This window comes from Trematomus bernacchii, unplaced genomic scaffold (genome assembly GCF_902827165.1).
Source record: "Trematomus bernacchii unplaced genomic scaffold, fTreBer1.1, whole genome shotgun sequence".
Taxonomy (NCBI): domain Eukaryota; kingdom Metazoa; phylum Chordata; class Actinopteri; order Perciformes; family Nototheniidae; genus Trematomus; species Trematomus bernacchii.
The window spans coordinates 484573-496855 of record NW_022987585.1 but is presented as its reverse complement, the minus strand read 5'-3'; the positions used below and the strand labels follow the sequence as shown (position 1 = coordinate 496855).

General features: G+C 44.4%; 1 protein-coding gene across 1 annotated transcript; it reads right to left on the bottom strand.

Moving 5' to 3' along the window:
- Window positions 1-475: 475 nt before the first annotated feature.
- LOC117480861 (2-oxoglutarate and iron-dependent oxygenase domain-containing protein 2-like) lies at window positions 476-1688 on the bottom strand (the record flags this gene model as incomplete). The annotated part of the gene is given in 4 exon segments (XM_034128342.1): window positions 476-637; window positions 640-735; window positions 1327-1450; window positions 1684-1688. Coding segments are annotated over 4 exon segments (387 nt in total), but the record flags the coding sequence as incomplete, so codon positions are not given.
- Window positions 1689-12283: the final 10595 nt, after the last annotated feature.

Below are 12283 nucleotides of genomic sequence, written 5' to 3'. Positions count from 1 at the left end.
AAGTAGATATTAGGTTAAGTGAAGGTTAAAGGATTTTAATATTTGAAGGTTTACACTGACTTTTGCTTCTATTATTTTTGGGACAGAGTTAAAACAAAAAATGGTCCTGGAGTTTTAAAACCCAGAATGTGAATTAGCACTTAAATCTACTACATAGTTTATTTTTGAAAGACAAATTTAGCAAATGCACATGCTGTTAGATACTATATTGGCACAAGGCATTCAAAACATTCAATGTTTTCTTAAAGTCTGTGTCACTTTAAGGTACGATGCCAAAGGTGATTTCAAAACACGTTACCAATCATTTTTGAAATTCTACTCTGCAACGTCAAAATTGTAATGCCAATTCTCATGTCTTACCATTTTTCATGACTATTATACCAATTAAGGCCTCATTTTAAGATGCCTTTTAAGGAAACCCTGAGTATAACCCGAGGGTGTAGGTGTGGGTAGTATTACAAGTATATATATTCACCTGTCTCATATCCCCAAAATAAAGGTTTCCCTCTGTGAAGTCCTTTCCGAGGGAAACGTTCAGCGTGACCTCTGCGTTGTCGTAGTGGTAGCTCAGGTCCCGGTCTTCGTCCATGTCGTATTTCACCACGAAGGCCTTGTGGCTGTCCAGGCTGCCCCCCCCCCACAGTCGGGGTAGAGCAGGGAGGTGAGCGGCTGCAGGTAACGCTGGCGGAGCGGCGTGATGAAGCCCTCGTCGAAGCCCAGTTCATTCAGCAGGATCTGGAGGACATTCATGAATAACACACTTTCAGACTAGAGGTAAGAAAGCAGCTAAAACGCAGGGAGTTTATTTGACTAACTTTGTCTGTTTGTGTCTGTAGATTTCTCCTGAATTCACCAACAGTTAGGATCACATGAAGCCTAATTTGCATATTTAGACATGAAACTTCAGAAAACTTGTAAAAACTTGATTTGAATATGCAAACAAAATAAAACAATACTTTTTAACATGGATTTACCAAATGTTCACAATTCTGTTCTGGAATACTCCGTAAATAAAACATATTTGATAAGAAAATGCCTAATTTACACATATAAACATAATATTTCATAAAAGTTGTAATACAAAAAGTGAGAAAGTTTTATAGTGATATCTATTAGTTAAATATTTGACCCTATTCACATGTAGTGTTCCTGTCATGACCCTTATATTTATATAAAAGTCCTCGCACGAAACCTCTGATATTTCATCGAGCTTCTCATATTTCCTGACTGAGGGACTACAGGAGGTCAAAGATCAAAATGTCATGGCACCATAAGTATTAAATGTGAATGTGCAGTGAATAAATAGTGTTTTGGAGGTAGAATTACCCCGTAGTGGTTCATGGTGTTGGGTCTTCCTTTGGGGGCGGAGGACTGCTCAAAGTGCTCCAGCTCCTCCACCAGCTGCTCACAGAAGCTTCTCTCAAACACCGGGAAGCGATAAACTGGGCAGCTTCAACAGAAACATGGGAATCAATGGTTATAAAGGGGGGAAACATGAGGTGCAGGGGTGACTGTTTTGTATTTAGTTTTGTTCATTATTAGGCCACTAGAGAAGAGGGTTTCTGTTCCTTTAATAAGTAATTAAAATGTTATCCGCCTTTATTTATATCCTGCTTTAAAAATACTGTTTGCTGAATCCTTTTAATTTGAGATCGTCATTAAAACAACTTCAATTTTACCAACTCCATCATCCTAAAAGGGAACATTTTTACAAAAATGTTTGTATGAGAGCTAATACTTCCCATGTTTTTGCTTTTTTAATACATTTAAAAATGGATTTTAAGACATTTGTATGCCCTGTATAACCAAGCCTTACGTGATAGTATCTGTACACTTGGGATTCAACCACATTTTTTTAACTAAGACGTGCATAACAGTATGTATACTCTTTAAAGTCAACAGAGAAAAATGGGAATTATTCATTTGTGTTGCGTCAGTTTCACTCTTCAATCTTCAGTCAACCAACAAATAAAATGAAATCTACTGTAATTGACATTAAAAGTGCACATTATTCACGAAGAGGTCAAAGGTGACGGCGCTGACTCGGAGAAATCCACTATCTGCTTGAACTTTGGAGCGAGGTAGGACTCCTGAGGAGAGGAGGGGGGGGGGGGGTTGCAGGTGTGTTTCAGCGATGTGTTACTGTATGCACACATTCATTACATGGCTGAGTTGAATACTCGATTCTGAATGTTCATTTTGGACTTTCCAGAGGTCCAATTTTAGCTAGCAGACCGTTACTAAGGAGAACAGACCGTTGCTAAGGAGAACTCGCTGCAAATAATCCCTGCCTTAACCTGTTAACCTGTTTTTCAGGTCTCAGGCTTGAAAATGACATTCCCAGAACAAATGACTATATCTTCACTTCTAAAAGGGGTAAATGAATAATCTTTTTTCTCAAAGCAATGATACACCTGTGAGTTGGATTTAGAAGAGTCAGAATCAATATAGAATTGTTTTATTTTAAATTCAGATTGAACATATTAAAACATGTAAATTATAGTGTCCGTCCAAAAAAAACATGACTTATAGTGAAAACCACCCTTGAATGATGGGATCGGAGACTAAAAGCTTTAGGAATCCAAACTATAACATATACTAAGTACCCTGTATCAAGATTGATGCAAAACAAGTGACATTCAACATTTTTAGAGAGGTTTAGAAGAAAAAAAACACTTCTGGGGTCATTTGGGTGCATTTGCCATATCTCTGGCCCCCTTCGGTCGATTTTGATGATTGACATCTCTTTTGAACCGTTAGAGCCAATAGAATCAAGGGGAAGTTCCTAAAATCCATCTAAACATTACCCATTGGTGAATGAGTGATGCGTAGCCAGAATGCCCAAAACGGGAAGCTGTCATACACTCTGGTAGCTATGATAACAGCTATATGAAAACTCCGTTATTGACATAAATATGGTGATGGATTATCAGTAATCATTTCAAAGTGACACAGACACATTGGATTAACCTTCAGCCGCGTTTTTCTCGTTTTAATGCCATTGAACACAACTTTTGATCAGAAACAGCAAAAGGTAAGACATATTTGCCGTATTTGCTCCGTAAAGCTACGTCGTGTGATGTCTGGGTTTGCTTCCCATGCCACGATCACTCAGGGCTCATTTAGACGCTTCTTGTGAGACTTGTGTTTTGTTTCTGTGAAAATGGTTCGTATCGTGAGTTCGCTGAGTTTCTTACCGTTAGGTGGGTATGACACATTCATAGTTTGTTAAAGGTTAAAGGTAGGGTAGGTAAGTTTGAGAAACCGGCTTGAGATACACTTTGTTATATTCCATGGAATGCTCTTAACATCCCGATAGCAATGAATATCTTAAGTGCTTTGACAAAAAATCCATAAATAAATGTCATCTGTGGAAGCTGTAATACTGTAAAAAGCACGACCAATCATCTGAGCCGGCCCGGCTAAAATAACTGGATGGCCTACCTGCCTGTCAGCCTTCCATCTGTGCACAAACTTATCTCGTGCCCTCATTGGTCATGTGCGCGTTTGTGTGTGTTGGAGGAGGGGCTCTGTAAGGAAGTGGCAGATTTTCTCCGGTTGTGTATTTTCAAATTATAGCGCACTCGAGCTGGTTTCTCCAAAATTACCTACCCCACCTTTAAATGATTATCTGAATCTTATATTTGCATTTCATTTTTCCTGTTAGAATGCCTTTCAAAATAAACAAGGCAGGGTTACATACTTTATTTAGATTTGTGATGAATGTTAAATTACACGGCTTAATTGAATACTCGATTCTGATTGGTTAATTTGGAGATTGCAGAGGTTGTTAATACTCGATAACACAGTGGCGAGCCGTCAGGGCCCTATAGGCCCTCTGTGAGGGCCTAAGATATTCAAAAAAATAATATTTAAAAACATTTAAAAAAAAAATATATTTTTCAAATATATATTTTTTAATATTATTTTTGTTATATTTTTCATTAGTTTTACCGAAAAAAAACTTGATTTAATTGTATTTAAAATAACATTTCCAAAGAAATAAATCCTTCGAATCTGCCTGTTCAGTCTCTGTTGAATGTGAAGGGTTACATGAAAGAAGCTCGTCTGGCCCTCTCTGCGATTCACAGAGGGCCCGCTATAGTAACTGAACGAGAGAGTAATGTCAAATGACAGTACAATTGACCAATCATATCTTCCCTCTAAATGGGTGGGTTTTATTATCGCGGACTTTATGACAAGTTCCGCCCACTGTGAAACTTTTCTTGTTTCCATAGCAACAACAACTTCCTGTCAACAGCGTGAACTCGCCTTTAAAATAAAAGCATGCCAAATTACACTTAAGACATACAACTGCAACGAAAGTAACAAACACAATGCAATATCATTTTCAATGTCAAATAACACAACTTGGGTTCACAGATGTTGTTTTGTGTGGTAGAGGGTCGCTGTCATTGATGCGTTTTGCACCCTGGGCCGTTGTTTTGATATTCCGCTGAAGTATACGCTGTGACGTAATAACTATTTTTTTTTCTTTTTTTCTAGGGAATTGGTGGGGGTCAGAGGGCTTAGGTATAAAGCTCACGGCTCGCCACTGAGTTTGAGAAACCGGCTCGAGATACACTTTTTGTTATATTCCATGGAATTACACGGCTTAATTGAATACTCGATTCTGATTGGTTAATTTGGAGATTGCAGAGGTTGTTAATACTCGATAACACACCGCTGCCAAGCAAAATAGTGCCCGGTGGAATTGACGATCGTTTTTAAGTCAATATAATCATTTTCAATTGATATTGTGAGTCAAGTCGTTGGTTTGTTAAGTATGTGGCCGTGAAATAGGCGGATAATGTGCAGCGAGGCGGTCATTATAGAGACATATCACCCTTAAGAGTTGTATTCATTAAACCTTACTTAAAACACAAAGTCTACAACCCAAAGCAGAACTTAAAATATGATTTTAAGGAATCTTCTATTATCCAAAATCTAATATTGTGTCTTCCTTCACTCAGAGGGGAAGCTGTACTACGTCGGACCGAAGAAGGAGGAGAAGAGGGAGGTGGTGATCGAGGCGGAGAGGAAGAGGCAGATTTTCCTCGACTGCCACTTCAACGACATCGGTCATCACCTCGGCCAGAAGAAGACCGTGCACCGAATCCAGAGCAAGTACTACTGGCTGGGCATCATCAAGGACGTGGTGGACTGGGTACGTTCGTCTTTAATGCAGTGGTGCAGGAATGAGTCCTAAAACCAAGGGATGAGTCAGCATTGTATCCCTTCCTGTCCCCTGGTGTTGAAGTTTTTTCTGAATGTGTTTAGGTTATTATCCTGAAATAAGGTCTGAGGTTGACACAAGCTGAAGAGATTTTCACTTTTAGTTTTACGACATAAAATACATCTGTAAATAACCCACTGTCGGTTGCTAACAAGTGTCTAAATGAGAGGACGAAACGTCATCACGCCCAACATTAGCCACCTTTAGCTTAGCGGTGGTGACGTGAAGTCATGTGACCGTGCTGTAGTTCCTTTATAGCCCAACATTAGCCACCTTTAGCTTAGCGGTGGAGACGTGAAGTCATGTGACCGTGCTGTAGTTCCTTTATAGCCCAACATTAGCCACCTTTAGCTTAGCGGTGGTGACGTGAAGTCATGTGACCGTGCTGTAGTTCCTTTATAGCCCAACATTCCCCTTTAGCTTAGCGGTGGTGACATGAAGTCATGTGACCGTGCTGTAGTTCCTTATAGCCTGCAGTTAGCTTTTTCCTTACAAAATCATAAAGTTGGTGTTAATATGTGGAGATTATCTTGCTGAACTAAACATGTCAGTATCATAAACGTTTGTTTGACAAGAGATTATTTCTGCAATAATCCAAAATCCCATTGGACCAGGGAGATGCTGCCTTCAGGGTCCAACACCTGCTCTACTCTATGACACTGTGACTTAATATATTATATTTAACTTTGAACTGTGTCCTGTTTCAGATCAAAGTGTGTGACACCTGTCAGCACACAGAAAGGAGTAAAAACCTGGCCAGGACGGTCCGCCCATTAAAGTGGACGCACCTTGGGAGATCGTTGGGATCGACATTATAGGTTTTTGCCTTAATTTAATTTCCTCCAAATTATATTTATCTGCTGTTTTATTTCTTACTAAATGTTACGTTGCCTTACCTCACCTTACCTCACCTTACCTTATCTTACCTCACCTTACCTCACCTCACATTACTTTACTTTACCTCACCTCACCTTATCTTCCTCTTCCTCTTCCTCAGGGCCTTTCCCAGAGACGCAGCAGGGAACTCTAACGTCATAGTGCTCATCGATTACTTCAGTAAATGGCCCGAAGCTTTTCCGGTTTCAGAGGACGGACGCTCTCTCTGTCGCAAATGTATTTCCAAATGCATATACAGGTAGACACACTTCACAAGATCACCTGTAATCACACTTTACCTGACCAGGTGTTTGAAGCCTCATTCATGATATGTGAATCTTAAAGAGGCCCTATTCTGTTTTGGAGATTCTCCCTCTAGTATGAGAAAATAAAGAGCCAAGTCCATGATCTTCCTGCCAGAAAGGATTCAGTGATGTCCAAGACCAACTGTGTATATATATAATCTGAAAATGATTCGCCTCGAGGCACACACACTGTCTCCCATTTTTCTTCCCTTTCACATGTGTGTTTTTGTTAGAAAAATCTCACTCGTCACCGGCTTGGTCTTCAATATCAGGATCCATGTATTTATTATCCTCTCAAGAATGGAAGTAAAATCAGAAAAAAAATCTGACTTTTTCTAAAATGCAACCATCAGGACGCAGAAATAACAATATTTTTAACCTGAAATTAATCTCCTCTTCTTCTCTTTTCTTTCAGGTTTGGTGCCCCTAAAATGATAGTTACGTATGTACTACGGTTCTATGAATACTGGATGACCGCCAGAGGCGGTGCTTTAGCACTGGATATCTTCTGTCTCGCGCATGCGTAGGTCGAATATTTATATCAACAAAGTCACGTGTGACCTTGTATGACCCCGGAAGGTATAAGTTCCGGTGCTGTCAACGGGCTCAGTCCTATGGAATCTTCTCGCAGAAACACGAAATTCCGAGTGACCAAGAACTCTGGCGGTCATCCAGTATTCATAGAACCGTAGTTACATACGTAACTATCGTTCTATTTCATACTTACTGACCGCCAGAGGCGGTGCTTTAGCACTGGATGACCTATATCAACAGAGTCACGAGGAAGTCTGAATACTCACCTATAAGGATGGCCTAGACGGACTCTGCAGGAGGACCACACCCAGCGGGTGAGGGGCGGCAACATTCACCCTGTAGTATCTGGCGAATGTGCTCGGAGATGCCCATGTGGCCGCACACATATGTCCTCCAGGGGCACACCTCTCCAGGTCGCCCATGATGTGGAGACACTCCTGGTAGAGTGGCACTTTACTCTAGGTGGCAAGGGACGGTCATTCGCCTTGTATGCCTGGGCAATGACGTCCACGATCCAGTGGGACAAGCGCTGTTTTGAGAGCGCACAGCCCCTTCTAGGACCACCGTAACACAAAAAGAGCTGCTCAGACTGACGCATGTCAGCGGTAGTCTGGACATAAGCTCTAAGGGCCAACCGGGCATAGGAGTCTCGACCTTTCTTCTTCCCCCTCTCCTGATGGGGGTCAAACCGTGCCAGCTGGATAGGCCGATTAAAATGAGAGCGTGCCAGCACCTTAGGGAGGAATGCTGTGTTCGGCCATAAGGTGACACCTGAGCCATCTGAGTTCCACCTCAGACACGAGCTGTTCACAGACAAGGCCTGAAGCTCGCTTACACGTTTTGCTGAGGTGATGGCAAGAAGGAAAGCAGTCTTGACTGAGAGCCACCTCAGTTCTGCCTGTAACAAGGGTTCAAAGGGAGGCGAGCATAGGGCATCCAGCACCAAGGGCAGATCCCATGTAGGGGCCCTTGGGATGTTCGGGGGGCGAAGCCTCAGTGCTCCCCTTAAAAAGAGGGATACCAGCCTATGGCTCCCCACTGTGCTGTTGTCAACCCTTGAGTGTTGAGCTGATATAGCAGCCACATACACTCTGACGGTAGCGGGACACCGGCCGTCGTCCAGGAGGGACTGCAGGAACTCAAGGATAGTAGGCACCGAGCAATGTACTGGGTCCTCATTCCGCCCTTGGCACCAGTTAGAGAACAGTTTCCACCTGTTCTCGTACTGCTTACGAGTAGATGGTGCCCTAGCATTGAGGATAGTCCTCCTGACAGGCTCTACGCAGTCGCTCAGCAGTGGGTCGGGCCCTCCAGTGGCCAGACCCACAGCTGGAGGCGGCCGGGGTCGGGGTGCCATATCTGACCCTCCAGCTGAGACAAGAGGTCCCCCCTGTTGGGGAGACGCCAAGGTGTCCCGCAACAGAGTCTGTGCAGCAGGGAGAACCAAGTCCTGGCTGGCCAGAAGGGGGCCACCAGAAGAAGCCTGTGGCCCTGATGAAGCACTCTGAGGAGTGTTGGTAGGATCAGGGGAAGGGGTGGATAGGCATAGAGAAGGCACCCTGGCCATGAATGAGCCAGGGCGTCCTGACCCAAAGGGCTGGTCTTCTCCATCAAGGAGAACCATAGGAGGCAGTGGGTCGAAATCCTCGAGGCAAAGAGATCTACCTCTGCCCTGCCGAAGAGACCCCAGATGTTGGCCACCACCTCTGGATGAAGCCGCCACTCCCCTGGTGGAGGCTTGTGACGGGAGAGGAAGTCTGCGACTTGGTTCCTCTCTCCGGGCAGATACATTGACCGTAGGCTGGCCAGGCAAGGGGCTGCCCAGGTCAGGAGAGCCTGGGACACCTCTAGCAAGCGTGCAGATTTGGTGCCCCCTTGATGGTTTATATGATAAACCGTTGTAGTGTTGTCCGAGCGGACAAGCACATGCCTCCCCCTCAGGTATGGCAGGAAGTGCCTGAGTGCTAGGTGCACAGCTCGAGCTCTAGCACATTGATATGATCTGTGCGTCCCGAGCAGACCACAGCCCGCGGGGCTGTCTCCTGTTTGCCACACCGCACCCCATCCCGAGAGGCTGGCATCCCGTCGTAAACGGTCTCTCTGCGGAAAGGACGGAGCCCATGGCCACGCCCCTTGACATATACGACCTCCTCCTCCATGGGATAGAGTGGAGAGGCACTGTTGTGAACCCTGATTTTTCTGTGCCTGTGCCACTTGGGGTCTAAGTGGAGGCCGTTCAGCCCATCTCTCTGCAGGGGGGCGCAAGTGACAACAAGCCCAAGGGAACGACAGTTGAGGCAGCTGCCAGCTTGCCCAGAGGCGGAGAAACAGGATATATGCCAGAGACCTGCCCCCTTTGAAGAGGGGAAGAAGCTGGAGGATGTCGTCCAGGCGCTGAGCAGATGGACAGGCCCGCATAGTGACTGAGTCCAGACCACCCCAATGAAGGGTTAGGCTCTGAGAGGGGTTCAGACAACTCTTCTTCATGTTCACCCTGAGGCCTAGCCGGGCGACATGAGAGAGAAGGAGAGCCGTGTCCTGGGTCGACTGCAACCGGGATGGTGCACAGATTAGCAGTCGTCTAAGTATGGCAGAATCTTCATACCCTGAGACTGCCGGGCGAGAGAGCCTGCCGCGACACACCTGGTGAACACCCTTGGGGAGAGGGAGAGTCCGAATGGAAGCACCCTGAACTGGAAATGACGGCCTCTGAAGTCAAATCGAAGAAACGCCTGTGATGAGGCACAATAGGCACATGAAAATAAGCGTCCTTCAAGTCGATGGACGTGAACCATTCCCCCCTGGCAACGGTACGAAGAACGTCCGCTGTGCTCAGCATATGGAAGGGTAAGATCTTCAGGAACTTGTTGAGTTCCCTCAGATCGAGGATTGGGCAAAGTCCCCCGCCTTTCTTCCTTATCAGGAAGTAGGTCGAGTAGAAGCCCCCAGGCTCTAATGCCGCAGTTCCACTACACGGTCGGCCTCGGCCACGCTCGGTACGGCTCGGTACGGCTCGGTACGGCTTGGCCGCGTTGGGCCTTAACAGGGCCGACTCACTTCATGCTGCGCTTCCATTACAGTTTAGGAACTGGGGGGGTAGTTACTATAGTAACGCAAGTTGTAGGCGGAGCGACGCTGCATACAACTGCCGTGACGTCATCTTCAATGCGACACAACTCACGAAACACGCAACAATGGAGGATGTGGATACCATCGTTAACTTGTTTTCTGTGTCTGTGGTACTTTTATCACAGCAAGAAGGAAGACTTTGTTTCGGAAAAGGCGGCTTATAGCAAGACGTAATAGAGAAGAAGCTCATGGGAGACTTATGGCAATCGTAGAAAGCGGCAGAGACTACTCCAGCACGACTCAACGCTACTCGGTAAGCTAACGTTCGCTAACTAGCAATGTGTTTCACGCTCACTATATCGACCAAAGTGTTTCAAGTATTTTAATTAATTGTAGCTACCACTTTTACGTATTAAAATATGTATGCTTTTGTTTGTGTATTTCAGACGTTAGGTCGCCGCCGCAGACCATGTGTTTGGATGCTCGACCGAGCTACCGAGTGGTGGGGTGTGATTGTTCCAATCTTTCACACACACTCAGTGGGTGGAAACTTTAGGATGTCTGAGGACACATACACCTACCTGTGCAACAAACTGCGGCCAGCGATGGAGAGACAGGGACACATCATTCCGCAAGTGTATACCTCTAAAGAAGAGGGTGGCCATCGCACTGTGGAAGCTTGCGACCGGCTCAGAGTACAGAAGCATTGGACATCTTTTCGGAGTGAGCAACACAACTGTGTGCCGGTGTGTGCACGACTTCTGTGCTGCTGCAGAGACGTTGTTAGTGCCGGAACTAATTCGTTCACCAGACCGGGCGAAGTTTGCAGAAATGGCCGACTACACTGAGACGATGGTGGGGGCTCCCACAGTGTGTAGGTGCTATTGATGGATCACACATACCCATCTTGGCACCACAGGAATACCACTGTGACTATTTCAACCGTAAAGGCTGGCACTCCATCATCCTTCAAGGAGTTGTTGATGGTAGGGGACATTTCTGGAATGTGTTTGCAGGAATGCCTGGGAGCATGCATGATGCTCGGGTTTTGAGGCTGTCCTCATTGTGGGAGTTGGCCAGTCGTGGCAACTACTTTCCACCTTGCACCAGGAACATTGGTGGGGTGAATGCTGGCTATTACATCCTGGGAGACAATGCCTATCCCTTGCAAAACTGGCTCATGAAAACGTTCCCTGACAATAGACAGCTGACAGCAGAACATGTGATCTACAACAAGGGCATTTGCAGAGCACGGGGGTAGTGGTCGAAAACGCTATTGGTAGACTGAAGGGAAGGTGGCGTTGCCTCATGAAAAGAAATGACTGTGATGTGAACTTGTGAAATCTATGTGCTGGACATGCTGTGCTCTGCATAACCTCTGCGAGAGTCATGACGAGGCCTATGATGATGAATGGGATGCACCAGCAGGCAGCAGCAGAGCCTGGGGTAGCAGTGGCACAAGGTGCAGAGGAGGGGGGGCACTGACATAAGAGAGGGTTTGATGCGCTACCTGAATAGGAATTGAAAGATTGTGGGCCATTTAAGGGTAGTGACATTTTGTTTTGTTTTATTATCACTACATTGTGTTGAACATAAATAAATCTTTTTTTATCTTTCACATACATGTGTTTGTCAAATGATTTAAACCAAAAAATGTTATCAGAATTGACTATTTAGTAAATATTTTGAATTTGAAGTACCGTAAGTACTGCCCCATAATAAGAACATTTGAGCAAATATCAGATCCTGAAAAGAAAATCTCTAATAAATTAAGCAAATATCCAAGTAAACTATAAACAAATACAAATGATCTCTTATCATCCTCTTTCTGTTTTTTTTTCCCAAATACCCCCTTCCAGTTTATTATAAAAGGTAGTCTTTGACTTAATGTGTCAGTTACCAAAACAATGTTTTAGAGGAGGACCTCAAGCTAGCAAACTATTTCTTGCTTTAAATCTATTCTTCGAATTCACTTTTTATCTTATGGGCTTTTTCCTAACTGGTGTTTCTTATTGCTTTATAAATTCATGTACAATGTTAGATCCCCAAATGTTGTTAGTAGCCTATTTTTATTATTATTTAGAACAAATATAGGCCTATAACTTCTGCCTCAAAATTATGTGCATCTGAATTTTTTTTAAACGTTGGACTACGACACAATTCTCAGTGTGGTTTTTTTTCTGCTGATTTAAAGCCCTTTAATGAAACGTGTACATTTCATTTCAGTTTATGATTGGATTACAAAATTGTGTGTGAGTGGCAA